The sequence below is a fragment of the Falco cherrug genome, chromosome 1 (assembly GCF_023634085.1).
Source record: "Falco cherrug isolate bFalChe1 chromosome 1, bFalChe1.pri, whole genome shotgun sequence".
NCBI classification, from domain to species: Eukaryota; Metazoa; Chordata; class Aves; order Falconiformes; family Falconidae; genus Falco; species Falco cherrug.
In genome coordinates, this window is record NC_073697.1 from 75,318,139 (window position 1) to 75,336,998 (window position 18,860).

Here is an 18,860-nt window from a genome sequence, read left to right on the forward strand (position 1 = left end):
ATGGTGAAACCTCTTCCAGGGAAATACATTGAAAAGTCCTTACTTCTAGCCATGACAATTTCATGCATTCATACAAAGTGATACAGCAATTAATACTCATTAGTACAAGATAAAGATTTTAGCACATTTTATGTACAAAAGGTTCACACCAGAAAAGCTGCATTATGCTAATTGAGAGTATAATGGTGGGAAAAAAGGAGATGCACTAATGAAAGAGTGCTCTATAAAAAAAAAAGGAGAAAAAAAGAAAAAACACAAAAAACCCTCAACAAAACTTTAAAATAATTATTGTTTCTTCTACAAAGCCTACCAGATCCTCATATTTGCATAAAAAGGTTGTGCCTGGGTCATTTACATTGCAAAGATATTTAAAATTCCAACAGTTACCTTGATCCAAATCCACAAACTATATTAAGGTTTTGGGAGGATGATGACTGCAGCTGGTACTTAAAGACATCTCCCTATAGGGACCAATGTGTTATAAGATTTAGCATATTAAGGTGTCTCCTAGTAAGTTGCATGTGTCTGCAAAATCTTTAGTGAAGATAAGGATCTGTGTACTGATCTGACCCTGTTCACCAACAAATGTCAGTGGTGACTGGTTTTAGAAACCAGTTTATTTTTGAAGACACTGTTCAAGATGATGTTTTAAATTTTGTTGTAAGAATGTCCTGGATCTTAAATATTCATTGTAGCACAACCTTAGAGAGAACTGGCGGAAGCATATTACACTGTTCCAACTAATAGTAACCCTGATGAGTTACTGAAGTTAATGTTTGTTTGTAGGAAGTAACTTCACCCTTTTGAAAAGGCAATGCTATTACAATGTGGAAAAAAGCACCTGTGATATTTTACATTATTATATTGCCCTTAGAAATCCTTTGACATTGTATGCTGTGATTTGGATTTTGTTTCCATTTACATCTAGTGATGAAACTGTAATCCTTGTATAGGTAGTATAATCATGTACATGTACAATTATAAATTGGTTTGCCAATGTTGCTTAACTAATGGCATCATAAATGATTTAGACAACAAAAAGAAAAGGTTTCAAGCACGGCTATCAGTCTACCTGCAAAAGCTAGAGTTGCTACTGCCTAACCCCTATCCCAGCAAATATAGCTTCCTTTGAAATTAAGAGGGTGCCAGCACAGCTATCCAACATCAGCACACTGCTTCTTATAATCATCGATCATTTGATCAATTACTTTGGAAAGTTTGCACTCAATTCAGAGGAGTTACAATGGGTAGCTAGCTTTCGTATATTATGATATTCATAGTGCCTATACCACTTTGTACATGGTAAAATAACAACTAACTAATTGGTGATAAAATAAAGTACACTAGAGACAGATTCTGGCTTCCTTGTGCCTTTTTTTAACCAATCCAGGAAATAGTTTGCCTGTAAGGATAAGAGTCTGAACTGCCCTGTGGATTAAATATGCTTTGTCCCAAAACTGGTCACATCCCTGAAGTGCTCTGTAGAGTAATTTTAAAGGATAGTTTCAAAAGACACCTTGTATGTGGGTTTTCTTGTGGTTTTTTTGTTTTGTTTTGTTTTTTGGGTTTTTTTTTTGTTGTTTTGTTGGGGTTTTTTTAATTGGAACTGAAGTTATGCAAAGTAATAGAAATTAATGGAAAATAAGGTATTATAAGTAGGCAAAGGCCTCCTGCAATTCCTTCAGTCACTGCAATTCTACAACAGCTATAGAGTTATCAAAAATGGGGCTAACTGGCAGAGCTGTTCCCCATAGTGTGAGGACCAAAGCAACCCTGATTTAAAACACTGCCTCCAGAAACCTCTACTGTAAAGATTACAGCTGAGGTGCACAGTCTGTCATGTGGATCCTCTAGTTGCCAAATACAGCCAAAACTGTTGCCACAGATGTTGACTATGTAGCCAGATGTTGGCTTCTAAAGGCAAAGCTGGTGAAAGTGGTAGCAAACAGTAGGAGAAAGTGTCAGGATGTTTAAATATCATAAATTTTATTTCTGAAGTGCCAATGCACAAGTCAATGCTTACTTTTACCAGTAACATTGATGTGCTAATTCAATACACATTCAGGAAACCTGCTGCTGATGCAGTAACTCAACAATAACCAAGAGCCTGGTGAATACACTTTCAAGACAAAAAAAGACAAAATAGCTAAGACTTTTGTGACAATCCTTGATTTAACTTATTTTCTTAATACGGACACACAACCTATTTTGTGGTAACTGATATAGATGATGAGTAAGATAAAACATGTTAGCAAACATAAGCAATAACTTTTTTCCCGATTGGAAATTTTATTCTAGCCCGGTTTTCCCTTTTTTCCAATTGGAAATTTTATTCTAGCCTGGTTTTCCCTTTTGACTTCACTGGTACCTCCATATAAGCTTGCACTCCAAGTTATTGGATCTGCACTATCAATACGACTACAAGGAAAATAAAAATGATACATTTCAAGGGAAGATTTCAAGCAAGAGTGAAAACTGCAGATGGAGAAGATGACTGTTCACAAATGAGCACAGAAGCAGCACAGAAACCAAAATGCTGACAAAGAACAAGTCAGGGAACTACAGAAAAAAAGAAAAGAAAGAAAAGAAAGAAGGGAGGGAGGGAGTCAAAATACAGGACACAACAGAGACTGAGGAATTAAAGAACTGTAATGGGTTAATGAGGCAAGTTTACCAGAATAGGAAGTGAAAGCACCAGAAACTTCCACAGATAATTTCAAAGAAAGATTGAATAAAAGTATGAAAAAAATGAGTATTTCATTAAACATATTGTACAGTCTTCATCCCTGCTCCCCTCCCCTGTGCCTTCCCCTCTTGCCCCTTCTAAAAGAAAATCGTTCCCTGTAGGCAGCAGACTTCTTCCAGAAATAATGTATTTGTTAACCTTTGAGAACTTACCTAGACCACTCTTTTGAGAGCTGAAGATTGAATAATTGTCATGTACTGTGGGAATTTTCCCCACTAGTTATTGGAAACATCATCTCTTACACACACACACAGTGGAACACATTTATGCAACCAGGGGTTACAGAGTAGCAAGCCACATTACTGTTGTGGTTGTATTTAATGAGTTTTGGCAAAAAGGAAAAAAACCTAAAATTTACTTTGTGTAAAAGAAAACAAAAATTTTAAGAAAACGTGCAGAAGAGATTTTGAGTGACTCACTCTAGCACCTCAGGACAGTTCAATACAATGTTCTAGCATCCCATATTGAAAAGGAAGTTGAGTCAGGCTGTCTACACTCCCTTGTTCTTCACAACAAAGCTTCCCCCGGCTATAGATACTCAGCTGTACACCATAAATACTTCTGTAGAAGGTTTCTCTTAGTCCACCGGTTAAGAAAATCTGAAGCATCAGCATGTGTCCCTTGTATAAGAATTCTCTAGACAACCGGGTAGTTCACTGATTTCTTTAACCTGAACTTTAGAGGCCCTCCCATGAGAAGGAGGTAAAATCTTGCCATGCGAAGTTTTCAAGGGGTATGCTTTCCCAGGTGTATTTAATAAGATTTTTATTTCGTCCTGCAATAATATATTTGAATTAATACAAGATGAGTATTGAATGAGAACATCTTTGAACATTTTTTTAATGTTTATGCAGAAATTTTTCAAAAATAAAGCAGCACAATACATTCATTACTTACAAGCAAAGGGCAAGGGGAAGCAACAGATCTATCTATCTGTTCCATCCTGGAACAATGCAGGATAGAAACAAAGCTGAAATGACCATCTTTAGAAAAAGGAAAGCTGCCCAGTATTAAATTCTTCTATCTTTACTATAAAAGTAACTCACTCACCTAGAATTTTAAGAAGTCTTAGCTTTAAGAATTTTATGGCTATTTGTATGCAACAACAACAGACCAGCAATATGAAAGAGGAATATATACCATCAGTGCTCTCTTCACACCCTCCTATTTATTGTGCTAGGATCTTCCATGAATGTGTGACATGATAAACACACAGCAAGCATTCTGTGTTTAGCCAGAACAGTGGCAGGGCCTGCTGAAAATCCATTACAGTATGGAATATAAAGTGTACTAGAAAGCACTAATGCACTTTTTAGATTTCTGGCAGTCTAAAAAGTTTTTTGTAGGTGCCCAAAAGGATTTGAAAGTATTTCAATTAAATTCTACATCTGCATGGTCAGCTGAAAATAGCTGTTCTCTATGCAGTTGCCAACTAGCAGAATCTGTTACAAATAGTTAAGAAAACCAAAGGGTGCCTAAACAAATTTTACAGGAATTTCTTTCTTGATACAAGATGGAGTAAACCAATATAATTTTCTAGACATTTTAAAAGATATATAAAACTACCTTAATATTCACAGAATTGAAAATGGCATATTTTTTTTCATAGATTTTGAACACAGCAGCTAGCATTCAGAACGAGAGGAAAAATATCACTTCCTAGTCCCTGAGAACTATTCTGTATGGGTATTTTGTCTTAGATGTGGGGTTTTTTTCTTCCCTTCTGCCTAAAAATAAGAAAAAGACTGAGGAAAAACAAAAATTAAAAGAAAGGGCGTGACTTTATGGTTTCTGTTATTGTTGAAGTTTTAGAAGCACGCTTTATGGGTGATAAAAAATATGTTTTATAGAAAAGGAAGAATAGAGAGGATGAGCCAAATGGGACTGTAATGTGGAGAGAGAATAAAAACAATACAGCAAGATAAAAGGAAATGAGCAAGGAAGCAACAGCAGGGGAAAATAATGAGCCAGAACAAAAGCCCCACCACTAACAGAGTTTGCAAATATTCCCAACAGCAAGAGAAATCTGCAGACATGGCAACAAGAGATTTTAGAAAGGAAGACAGAAAAACCTGGGGTTTAGGAATGGAGTCAGCCAACTAATTTCTTCCCTTTCTGCTTAAGAGATTATCAAAAGCTCTTGGATTCAAATATTTGGCACCTTCTTTTGGCAATATGTGCCCCATATACATGATATTTACTTAATCTGCTTCTCAGCATAAGCATGTTCAATAAAGGCAGAACTACAGCGATAGTATAGCTCTGAAAAACACCCATTAAAAAATAGTGAACATTGCATACTAGTTTTATCACTACTAAAGACGATGAGAACCACATTAATTAAAGTAATACCACAAAGAAGAATAATCAAACTAAACCCAAACCAGAAGATATTCCTTTCAGGATGTTGGCACAATAGAGAATCACAAGGGAAATAAACTAAACTAATAAATACATACATAAACAAATAAATATTCTACCAGCAATTACCTGTATCCAGGTCGATAAAAATCCCTAATCTGATTTGGTAAATGGCAGTTTACTAGTATCATCCCTTTGCACTTGTTTTTTTCTTTTGATTTTTTCTCTCCTATGGGCCAATATCAGGAAAGAGCACTGAGGTATAAAGACCTTCCGAAGACAGACCTATTGCTCTTTGTGCATATTTGTTGCAAAGGGAAATATTAAAAACAAAACACTGGATGGATGTTGGTAGACTCTGATGGATTCCTCCTTGTTCTCACTAGTTTTGTTCTTGTTTTGTCTTTCACACTCCTTGTCTATGTTACTTTACCAGTCAGATCACTCAAATCACATCTAGGAGTTCCATAACAAGTGAATTCATAATGGTTTTGCTATTTAGGTTACTCTTGAGTTCACACCTGTACTGTTTAAAAAAGATTGGAAAACTTACTCTCTAATAATAAAAGAGCAGGTATAAGCAATGTATGTACACAAATTTTATTCAAATTTCTGTGAGAGACTATTCTTATAATTTTGTCAAGTAGTTTACTCCCACAGATTAAATTGCTGCTGATTGACAAATGCTTGTGAAATGGCTACCACAGAATTTGTGGCTCAATTTTGAAAGGTAAACTCTGCTTGTTGTTCCGTTCCTATTTGGCTGACATCAATCTTGCACACTCAAACGTTGTATGGGTTTAACAGAAAACACAATAAATAATCACCACATACACAGGACTGCTAGTAAAGATGTAGCACACCACTTGGTCAAAGATTTTCCAGAATAGTTATATTAAATGCAACACTAATCCACTGCCAATAAAAGGACAGTATCACCTTCTTAAAAAAATGTTATCCTTAATTTGGCCATTCTGATACAAAATCTGATTGCTAGCTTATGTCATATGAGAATAAGGGAAGTCTGTATCACAATAGAACATGGAGTAAATACCAGTTTCTGTATTTGTTTAGATTAGACCTTTTCACTGACATAGATAATTTTCTCCCAAATAAATTGAACACAGTCCCAGCTACACCCAAATCACCTCTAAACCAAACACTTGTTCTTAACTCCATATAATGAAGAATGAATTCCAGTATTAACGCAATTTAACACAGTATCTCAGTCAATTTATTGATTTTTCAGACCAGCTTGCAAGCAAAACCCCAGTTTCGGTGTAATTCATGAAGGGTAATTGTTCTGAGATTGTAATTAAAGAGGAGAGATGTTATTTGTAAAACTTTTCTGCCGGAGGCATGGGCCATCTATTTGACACACTTGATGCAATGCCCAGCTCCTGTAGCAAAAGGTGGTCTCTGGGCCTGAGGCACCAATGGAAGTTCTACAGACTTTGTCTCTCTCACTCCAAGGGCAAATTCAAAGTAGTTGTTACTAACAGCACCAGGTGCTGGTGTATCCAAGTATTTTGGAACAGAAGTTGCACTGTGTTTCATTAGTTTCTGAATTTGCTAGGTGCCTAAATACACACAACTAATCAAGCATTTTGTAACACTAATCTGTCACATATTAGCAAATCTGTAAATCCAGGGAAGTATTTCCCTAACATGAATACCAATTATAAGATAATTAATGTTTATCCCATTCAGGTCAACTGAGAGGTTACGCTTTGCTTTTGTTTGCTTTTGCAACAGGTTTATGTGGCAAGGTGCTGGTATTGGGAGGGCTGCAGGATGGTCTCCGTGAGATCGGGGCTGCCCTGTGCCAGACACAGACACTTCCAACCAGCTCTGCAATAGAATCACTGTTGCAGTGGGTCCGCAAACAACAGTGAGCATCCGTAAAGATAGTGGCACCTCTGTGAAAACATATTCAAGAAAGGGTGGAATACAAGACAGTGGAGGCTCGAAGGGAAAAAAGGTGAGAAAAAGCCCTGCAAACATCAAAGTCTGAAGAAGAAGGGAGCTGAGGTGCTCCAGGAACCAGAGAAGATGTCTACACGGTGCCCTGTGGAGAACACTGTGCTGGAGGAAGTGCATATGCCCTGAAGGAAACGTGGCCCACGGAGAGCCTACCCTGGAGCATCTCCTGGAACACAGCCAGCCCCTTAGTTCTAGATCCCAATTAAAAAACAGGAAAGAACAATGATACCACCTCATAGCCATGCCTTGAGCTCATTAGGATGCTCTTGTCATTTCCTAAGAGTCTCATAATAACGTTATCCGTGGCTTCAGCTCATTTTATCAACACTTTTGCAATTCAGAGAGATTCTCACATAGAAACAATGTCCAGTTACCACAATGATTTAAAATTCCTGGGATTATTTTGCTATACATATATATATGAAACAGCTTTTGGTGGGCAACTAATCTGCTAGCTACTGTTTCTCTAGCAAGTGCCTCCTAGTGTCAGGGGACAGTTCCACAAGTCTTCAAAACAACTTGTGACAGTGGGAGTATGAGAAGATACATGACAATGTCTGAAGAGCAAATTGTTCATCATTAGTCTTAGGATTTTTATTCATATTCTGCAATTACTTGCGTTACAATCGAGTTACCATTACTTTCCAGGGTAACTGGATGATTACAAAACATACAGGATTTTAAAAGCTGACTCCACTGATGCTAGGTAAGACCATCAAACTGCTCCTATTGCAAATTTCCACTTTATCCACTGAAACTTGTCTTTCTTCATGTTGTCTTTACTTCTTTAATACCTGAAATTTGGCAATTTCCTAGGTTTCTCTTTGCAGAATTTATTCATAACCTGACAGGACTCCAGTATTCTCTCCGCATTAATATTTTCTCCTTGATCATTTAACAGACTGGAAGATGAAATATTTTGTACACAGATGCACAAATATATATTAACATGGCCACTTTTTAATACTTGCACATTGGGAAGCTCATGGCTCTGATGTGTGCACTTAAAATTGCTTCATATATTTAAGGTATGATGATCCTTCTGCCTTTATCATCTGCTCCTCTCATGCAGTTATGCTTTCCTCATTCTTTGCTTAAAACATAATATTACGACAGTAAAGATGTTGACACTTCCCTCCAAATATTCAGTAATATGTATGTACCATGACGCAACATAGATCAAGCCCCCCCTATTTTAGTGTCAAATACAAAGCTATCACTTAATTTCATCATGATAGTTAATAACATCATCACCAAGTTTTTCCTGCATGTTTTAATAAAAATCTCCCTGAAAATAATGAACCTGGTATTGAATATAAAGTTGCAATATGGTATCTAATTCATATGCTTTCAACTTCAGCATGATTTAATACAAGCACATACAAAAATATCTTTGCAAGGTTTTCTGCAGTGCATTTCCTAGTCACCAAACAGATATTTTTTTTCCCTTTTATTGCTGGTATCTAGTAGATTCTGTTTTCAATTTAATGCCTTTTTGTATACTACAAAAGAAAAGTATTACTATTCCCCAAATCTCATTTATAATCCTTTCCCTTCATGCTCCTTCTTGCTGTTTTATCATTAATGTTAATATTCTGTTGACTCGTAAGAAGTAGAAACTTCCATTACTAAAAATGAATAAATGAATACGAAAAGAGCACTGTATTGAAATGAAGTCAGAGTACACAGCCTGGATATAGTTGTCACTGCACTTCTATTGAGAAAGTACTAGTAATAGGTCAGGGATAGAAATGGCTTTTTCAGTTTCTATTATTGATATAACACAGGTCATATATTACATGCTAACTTTATCCTCCTAAGCTCTTGCAGTTTTAACACCAAAAAAAAGTCTAAAGCCTACTGAGCAGATTAAACTATAACCTAATGACCAAATAGTGTACATATACTTAAATACCACTGGTTAACACTGGGTAAACTCAGCTCCAGAAGATAAGCCACTGTTCTAACTATTTAAGAACAACAAAACTCACAGCTCTTTCACCATGCACACAGTACCTGTGCCCAGAAACAGCCTCAATGATTATGTTTCAAATTCCTTTAGAGACCTGTTGTAAACATCCTAAGCTATAGGAATCCTTTATTGGCCCGAATGCATATTGAGCTACAGCTGAATAATTTATTCTGTATGTTTTCATACAGAAATTGCTTCAAAAGTTTATTTTAAAAAAAGAAAAACTGACAAATAAAAAAACAACAACAACAACAAAACCTCTCTTCAATTCAAGCAGGATGTAACCTTTCTGCTTCTTGAGCCCACCCCCAGGCATTTTGCAACATGTTTAGCTCTCTGACTGCTTACAGCTCTTAAAATCACTCTTGTTGCTTCTCAGCCTTTCAACAATTACCACAGAATATTTACTCTAGCTTTAACATTTCTGCGCCTTTGTTAATTTTAAATCCAGTGACTCAATTTCTACTTCCCCCCCCCCCCCCCTTATGCTGTATAAACCAGCATTGCACTCGCACTTTCAGAAGTCCCTGAAGGAAAGCACAGAAAGCAAGCTCAAGTTACCTGATACCGCTTCGAAAGCATCACATGGAGAAAGAACGATGTGTGCTAGTTAAAATAACAAACCTCTGCACTTGCTAAAATATCAATGCTCAGAATGGGAACAAAGTACTTTGTCAATACTGCTTTGCCATTGCATCCAGTTAACACAGCGTCACCATTGCTTGTAACAAGGCACAGGCTGTGGATCAAGCTAAGAACGTGGGCACCAAGATGTATTTTTGTCTGGCCTGCCTGGATATTTACCTCAGCTCTAAAGAGCAGCTATCCAATGACCAGGTTACTATTCCATTTTCTGCACCAGCTGTTGTTCAGCTTTTTATAGCTGTGTGGTGTAACACCTTGTGTTGGGCTTAAATGGCACGGTTTTGGTAGCAGGGGCAGCTTTATCAGCTATGTCTTTGTACCTTAGAGAGACCAGTAACAAGTACTTACTCTGTGAAGAATGATCTTCCAGTAATGAACAATCCACATAATTACAGGCATTTTACACCAGAGGCCCCCGCACTATGAACGACTCAGCAATAGCCAGTTACTCACCATCGAAGGAAAGAAACCTCTGAAGCGTGGTAAAACCAGTTGTAAGGTTAACAGAGATGTCATGTGAACTCGAAAACAATAATAAAGAGCAAGATGTACAACATGTTAACTAACATATCAGAGAGAACCGGGTTAGAATGTGAAGAAAAAAAAAATCATCAACGTTACCATCAGACTCCTGCCAAGGAGTTGCGATACCAGATTTACTTTAATGCCACCACTACCACAGCGGAACCGAAGCCATTGACCTTAAGATCACTAGAGGCTGTACAAGAGGGAGCAATACATCAAAGAGAGAGGTAGGTACCAGGAACTTTACATACTGTAACTGGAATCATTAAAAGAATAAAAAAATAAAAAGTATTTGATCAGACTGTTAAGACTTCAATTAAACTAAGATTAAGTTCCTGCTTCCGCATATAAAAGTGCCCACACTTTGCCGACACTGATTGTGTCTCCTTGAAGTCTGAATATTATCTGTCAATAATCATGATTTTTTTTCCAGACTATTTGAATGCTATGTGGGGAAAAAAAAAAAAAAAAGAAAAAGAAAACCCAAAACAAACACACACCCACGTAATTTCTTATTGGTTCATAGTGTTTTTTAAAGTTACAGAAAAATGAATGTAAACCAAAGAAATGGCAAAAAAAATGTATGGGAAATGATGTGTAATTTCACAGGAAACTTAAAATCCGAGCTTTTACGCTCTTTACCCCAAAAGGGCCATCTTCAGTTTTGCGCTGAAATGACAGCTGCTAGCAACAGTTCTATCAGGTGACAGGTTTAGAAATACAAGTTATTTGGGTATTTTAAGCATTGTTTCATGGACCTTGGAGGAACAGGTAAAAAACCTTATTAATTTCAGAAGTGAAACTAGTTTTCTCATTGGAATCCTGAAAATATTTTTGTTTTGTTCCATTCTTCTTCTTTCACTGATTTATACAGGTTTTTTTACAACCCTCTCTGTTCCCATTAAGTATTTCTTTAAGCAAAATACAGATCTCTGTGCCAAAGCATCACAATAAAAATGTTCTCTCTATCTTCTTCCAGATAACAGTATCCTGCAAGGACTGAAAATATTACCATAATAAAGATGGTGAGGAAAAAAAGAAACATGACAGACAGCAAGAGGTAGACATTTCTATGCTCATTAATGATTACAGAAAGGAATTTCTAGTACTGAGGAAGAGAAGGAAGAACGGCAACAGATAAAGTTCAACATAGAAGGTAAAGTTCAAAAGGATAATATGCACCTGCTCATTTCTGTTGTTTCTTTAGATTATATATTTGCTACTTAATTTTTTCAAGATAGTTCCAATGAATACAGTAACTACTATGCAATTATACATGCAAAGAAGTTTCAGGAAGCCTGACCAAAAGGTTGAGAGAAGATACTGAAGATGACTATTAAAAGGAGAACAGATGATATAAGATTGATAAACAGCAATACCATATTAAGTGGTACAGAATCAGCCAACAGAATGCAACATCACCTGTGAAGAAGGTTCATTCACATCAAACACCTGCATGAACATTTAGTTAATTGCTTTTATTTTCAGTTCAGATCCATTTAAGAATAACTGGTGAAATGTTATTTTCAAATAAGAGTAGTATGTTCTCTGTTTGAAACTAAAGCTACAGGTGCTAAACAGTTGCTCCAGTTGAATAACTGTTATTATATACTATGAGGTCTGATCGACATGGCATAGTAATAAGATCCAAGTACTGTTTCTCTTTGGTAAGAAAAGGTATTAGCAGGAAAGTTTTAAGAACATTGCTGGTGCAAGCACCTTCTTATCTTACCTGGTAAGGGTGCGTGTAGAGTACATCCTTGGGTGAAGTCAGTCCTGGGTAAGGGAATACTGAAGCAATAGTGATGACAGGGTTGGTGCTGAACTTGCCAGTTTTCTTCCAATTTTTTGTTTAATAAAGCCATACACCAGGAATTACACCACCACCACCTCCTCCTCTGGACAACAGCTATACACTCAAGTAGCAAGTCACGTCCAGCAAACACGATATCTACTTTGGTGTCCTGGTTTTGGCTGGGATAGAGCTAATTTTCTTCTCAGTAGCTGGTGCATTGCTGCATTTTGGATTTGGTAAGAGAATAATGTTGATAGCACACTGGTATTTTAGTAGTTGCTAAGTAATGCATACTATAAATAAGGGACTTTTCAAGTTTCCCACTCTCTGCCAGTAAGTGGGTGCACAAGAAGCCGGGAGGGAGCAGAGCCAGGACAGCTGACCCAAACTGGCCAAAGGGATGTTCTATACCATAGAACATCATGCTCGCATATAAAGCTGGGGGAAAAGGAAGGAGGGGACACACACATTTGGAGTTACAGTGTTTGTCTTCCCAACTAACCACGACTCATGACAGAGCCCTCCCTTCCTGGGGATGGCTCAACACCTGCCTGCTGGTGGGGAACGGTGATGGGGAATGGTGAATGAATTCCTTATTTTTGCTTTGCTTGCATGCACAACTTGTGCTTTACCTGTTAAACTGTCTTTATCTCAACCCACGAGTTTTACATTCATTTTACTCCTCCAGTCCTCTCCCCCAACCTACCCAGGGGGGGAGTGAGCAAGCGGCTGCCTGGGGCTTAGTTGCCAGCCAGGGTTAAACCAAGACATTTGCCCACATTGGGTGCTGTCTCAGCAATATCTTTCAGAAGCTGATGTACTCAGAAAATAAGATAAACAGTAAAGGTATGATTCTAATGGATTAAAAAATCAGAGTGTTCTGTGTTAGGATCAGCTGTCCTATCTCCTGGGATAAAGCTGGGTAAATTCTGACCTTGCTAAAGCTTACCAAAACCCCTGCAGAAACATCTCTTGAACCGCACATAAGAATTACATACATCAGTATGAACATTCATCAAATAGACCACATATTGAAAGGTGCTGACCCCATACACACCATCAGTGCCAAAGTATTATTATTGGAAACCGAAAAATACAGGTTTTAAAAACTATTAGTTTCCTTAGGTTTCCAGATCTTGACGATGTATTTTTTCAGAGACAAGCATCATTGAAGGATTTTCTTAGTTGTAGTGAATCAGCAATGGATAATTAAGTGCACAAAATAGTAAGAATAATTTAAGTTTTATTTCAGATAGTAACTTTATGATACTTCACTAATAATTTATTCTTTGATATATTTAATAATGAAGATATTACTGCCCCCCAAAAAAGTGATGTTTGACTATTGATAATACAAATATTATGTTAAGTAGTATAATTTTGCCAGTAATGGTAACTTGCAGCTCATTTAATATACAGCAGTATTTAATTAAATCCGTAAGTGCAGTGTCCAGATGTTGTTTTTTAATCTAATAATGATGGAACCAATGAGATGCTGATAGGTTTGTAAACTAAGCCTTCAGAACATGGAGAATTCCACAGGGCCTTAAAAAACAAACAAAAAAAACAAAAAAAAGAAAAAAACAAAAAAAAAGAAAAAAAAGAAAAAAGAAATGAAACGAAATCTTTGATGCATGGTTTGATGGCAACACAAAGTTAAATGAAAAATTATCATTTCTGCTGAACGCAGACATGCAGGCAGCATGTAATACTAAAGCTTCTTTCACACTAATGATCACCATAAGAAATTAAGTGACAATGCCTACAAACCCAGACATATGACTTGCCAGCCTGTGCATGACATGGGTCTGGTTAGAAAATAGTTATGTACAACAGATGCCATGTTTGTATAGGAAAAAGGTCACCAGAGTGAGCTAATTTATGTTAATACAGGCAATCTACATGCAGCATGCACACAACACGAGAACATTTCCACATTATGATAAAACTGTTTAAGTAGGTCATTCTGCATTAAAAAGCACTAATTCTAAACACATTAATATGACAAAACCCATACATATTGCTTTATAATACAGTGGTTATCCGTGCCTCATTTCTGAATTTTGCTTGTTGATCTTTTCTTCAAGGTGAATCCATGGTTTTATCATCTTTAAGAAAATATACTCAACGCCTACAGCAAAATGTTGCTATGTTTGAGAATTTCTGCTTGTTATTTATTTACTAAATTCTTAGTTTATTTTTTTTTTTTTTAAATCAAGATTTCAGTGCTGCTATGATATTCCAAAATCATTCTCTGGCCTTACAAATTGGACACTGCTAGTGTTCAGCATAATGCATGAGCAGAGTCAGCAAGGTATAATCTAGCCAGACAACAATGGCTTTTCAATTTCCATAAAGTAAAAACTATTGAAAGGTCTCATTTCTCCGTGCCCTACTTCTTTCTGTCCTTAGCATAAAAGGTCAGAGTGGATGTAGTAAAAATATGCTATTAATTCTAGGGATAACTGCTCATTTAATTAATAGTTAGAGATGTCATGAACTGTCTGGTAACTTCTTTATGACAGAAACAATGTAACTATAACATTCTGAAAATATATTACTGCAATAACATTTTGGTAAGTCATACTGCACTAGAAGTGCACTACTACTCAGAAATGAAAGTAAAAATAAGAAATGAGACAAAATGTCTAGGTGGATATGCTTAAGTGAAAAAGTAAACTTCTGGAGAACTCTAAGGAGATGATGATCAAACCAAAGCAGAAGAAGTAGGAAAAGCACCATCTTCAAAAAAATAAGTTACAGGATAAATAAGTAGTAGTAACTAAACACACTCCTTCTTCCCCTTCTTTCCCCCACCCCAAGACATCTAAGCAAGTCAGTGACAGTAAGTTTGGTCACTATTTCTGTGTACCTCATATTTTATTGCACTTTAAAAGCAAGATAGCAACAGCAAGCGTACCTGCAGATACAAAGACAGTAGTTTATGACAGAGAAATGTAGAGTAAGTTGAAAGAAGGAAAACATAGGCAAAAAGAACACTGCACTGTTACTGCAGATTATATTACAGGAAAACAGTATTTTTAAAGAGACAGACTAGAGTGTTATATTAAGTTCTGGTCTATGAAGAAAATCAGCTGTTATATCATCAAGCCACATACTACTACAAATATTTAAAGAGCACACAGTTTATTTATACAAGCAGTCAGAAGCCAGCTTGCATTCCACAAATCAAAACTGAAGATCATTCATACTAATTGAGCACCACTACAGAATGTGAATTTTACTGTTCTTTATTCCTAGAGATGGCAAAACTAAATGCATAATACCTGCAGATAATCAGCCAACGAATTAAAGTGATTAGTGGAAGCCTGTCTTTTCTATATGGCAAGTCTCTATTTCTGTCCTAGAACCCAGTTACTTTTGAAGTTCATTTATGTGAAAAGCTGCTCACTTTTTGTATAGCACCACAGATACCTAACTCTCAGCACAAGTAAGCACCCTCTGGCAAGTTCAGCACCAGTAACCTGAACTGCTCAGACCTGCAGTGAGCAGCACTAGTTGTAGCAATTCATTCATGCTCATGACTTTGTGGTGTAATGGAATACAAACAGCAAGTACCTAGGGGTTTGGTGGTGAGGCAGTATGTTTTGTAAGGGTTGGTGGGAGGCAATCATTAAAACCAAAACAGTTTCAGCATAATATTTCACTATGCATGGATGAAAAGTCTGACAGAATTTGCACAAGTCAGGCAGCCTAAAGCACAGGTAGATTTTGAAACGGTATTTTAAATTTGTATACTAAAAAATGGAAACTGGACATGAGAAGAGGAGAAAATGATTGCAAGAGGAAGCGGTGGGAAAGGAATTAGCATGCCAGGATATCCAGATATTAATAGATACACAGAAGTACAAGCAAAGCCTGAAACAGTTAATGGTTTATTTGATTTCTAAAGGTACTTTGTTAAAAAAAAAAAAAAAAATTTTCCATTACAGAAAGGTATATCATGCATGAGTTTGCATTATTTCACTGTTTAAATTACAAAACAAACTCAGAGAGAATATAAGAAATAAATGGAGAAAAATAATCTAGTAGTAACATACAATAGCAGGTGGACATCAGTCTTCAAGTCGAGGGGTGGGAAGGAAGAAGCAGGATGTATTGTCTAGGTGGCAAAATGCAACTCACTTCACACTCTAACAAACTATACAATATGGTGGGCAGAAATATACCTAGACTAAAATGAAGAGTTCAAGAAGTTCAAGTACTTTAACATTCTCTTCTCCTGCCTTCCTAAAGTAGAGGACACAAGTCTACGGTTGTTCACAGCATCCATAAACCACTCTCCGGCTGGCAGGGAGGATGAGGACCACAGAAGGGAGGTGGAGGGGGACAGTTAGAGCATCCCCCTCTCAGTAAAAAACAGAGGCTCTACAGAAAGCAGTGCTCAGGCTTTGAGAGGGAAATGGAGGCATGCTGTCCAAAGTAAGGTACAGCAGGCTACAAAACAAATCCCCTGAAAAATGTATTAGTATGTATACCTGTTAATTTTAATACTGCATGGGAGTGCAGGTGTTTGGAGTCAGTGCCTAGTTCTTTATCACCCAGCACTGTTGTATACACAGTGCTGCCCATCACCAAGCAGAGGCAGTTTTTATTTGTAGCTATGCAAATCAAACAGTAAGCAGACTGGGAGCAATACCACACGAGTTTGCTGTCTGAGACTCCAGAAGCATAATAGAAAATGTAAGGACTACTAAACCAGAAAGGATTCTATTAACTGGGGAGTGAGTTAAGGACCAGTCCAAAACCTCTTTGTATCAGATTTACTCTCATTAAGAAAGACAAGTAACTAACAGAATAGCAGCTCTGAGATGTGAAACCCCTAATATCAGCACAAGGCACACACAGGAAAAACATTGTAGAAATCATATCAGCTCTTCGGAACGTCTGCTCTGTGTAGAATAAATTTAAGTACAAATTCTTTTCATCCAAAAACTGATTGTTTTCTAAGATTAACAAAGTGGTGCTGAGTTTGACGTCTCTTGGTGACAGAAATAGAGAAGTGTACTGTGACTGCTTAATTCTGTCTTCAAGAAGCATTTTAATGAAAACTCATTAGCAATGACACATACTGCACAGTGTTTGTGCGATGGCTGCACGATATTTTGGGCTACTTGTTTAGCTAGCAGCCGTTACAAGAGCTGTATTACCTAACATGATCTTGTAAACAGTCGCAATACTAGTTGACTGTATCTATTCATCTTCCAGTCTGTTTTAGTAACCTGATTGACATGGAAGAAATTATCCTTTGATCTCTCAATAAAATAATGCTTTGCAAACAAAGGAAGGTGAAGGGGGTTAAATTGGCATCGATTATTTAAGACATATTAATCATTTGTTATTTAGTAGTCTCCCACATCAATCTGCTGTGCACATGGCTCTTTCTGCAAGATTCCCAATACCTTTTAAATGATTCTCAGTAGACATATGGAAAACAGAATAAATTTACGACTATCGTAAGGTGGAAATCTCTCGACATTCTGTAGCAGAAAGCAAAAAGCTTTCTAAGAAACCCAGATTACATTCTAATGTGTCCCTTGAACACACACAGCAGCTGGCTTGACATTTTACTTTCAATTTAGTCAAGTAGCAAAGTGGTCCTGTTAATCACTTAAGGAAATTGTAGCATTTCTCATCCTGGAAGACTTTATTCCTCCTTATCAAAACTTCTTTTAAACTTTATGTTTTAATTCCATAATTAATTTTGATATTAGATCATTTTAAATAGGGAAAGGAGATTAAACAGCATGCTTTCCAGTTCAAACAGTTCTTCATGGAGAAACGTTATCTTTACTGCTACAGACTTTAGCTTCAATTTGCTTGCTAACACAGTACTCTACAGCAGTTTCCGTTGAAAAATCTCAGTGTGATTCATGGGAGAAAACAGAGATATGTATCAGAAGTTTTATCCTACAATTTACAGGTATTGCAGGAGATTGCATGATTCAAACTTTGCTGATCACCTTGATAGCAGAATCTGACTCTAATTATGTTACATCCACTAAAATAAAATACAACATATTAATTTCCATTCTGGCAACTTCTCAAATACTTACCCACGATACTCAGTCAACACTGTTTAAACCTTTTCAGAGCGGCTCCACAGAGACAAGAACATTTCTTCCCTTTGAAACTTTGCATTTCTTCCTTCACCCATTCCTTCCTAAATATAAACTAGCCTCCAGCCTTATTTTCATTACTGTACACTCTATGGATGAAAGGATTCATTCCTTGTCCAAGTCGAAGACAGAACTCCCATTTAGTTTTAACAACACATCTAAATGAACTCCAAAGCTAAGGAATAGTCTCTGAACTACTGGAGACATTTTCCAGAAGCCAAACAAAACAGAACATTGCTTTCTTTGGGGGGTAACCTGTCTCAGGGTTTTTTTGCACTACAAAATAGGTAACAATAATAAGTTTATACAGAGAGAAACAAAAGAACATGAAGGAATATAAAAAATACAAACACAACTATTTGCAGAAGTAGTAAATTAAGGATTTCTGAAATTCTACACTCTGAAGTGCTTAACAACATTTGTACAACATTGATAAAATAATTCTATACAAACTCCTGATAACATTTTTATCTGATTACTGTTAGCTTCTAAAGTGGTATTAAAGAGAAATAAAACAGGTGACTTTCTGGGGTTTTTTTGGAATTACAGAAGCAAATCTGTAGTGATGATTGAATTAACTTAAATTTTCTGTCTACCTGTTAAACTAGGTAAGTATTCAATTTATGGTATTCTCAGAATGTGTGACTAATGGGGTAAAAACCATATTTTGCATTTCCCTGATCTGTTTTGTAT

At 36.6% G+C, this 18,860-nt stretch overlaps 1 protein-coding gene across 5 annotated transcripts in view; it reads right to left on the minus strand.

Moving 5' to 3' along the window:
- CCSER1 (coiled-coil serine rich protein 1) overlaps window positions 1-18,860 on the minus strand; it is a 713,303-nt gene that overhangs the window by 258,110 nt on the left and 436,333 nt on the right. The window contains exon 10 of one of the 5 annotated variants that reach the window (XM_055702319.1): window positions 13,254-13,572. The exons of the other annotated variants lie outside the window; for them this stretch is intronic. Within the exon in view, the coding sequence (XP_055558294.1) occupies window positions 13,492-13,572 (81 nt within the window). The 3' untranslated portion in view covers window positions 13,254-13,491. Of the gene's footprint in view, window positions 1-13,253; window positions 13,573-18,860 lie in introns of those variants that run through there. 5 annotated transcript variants of the gene reach the window in all.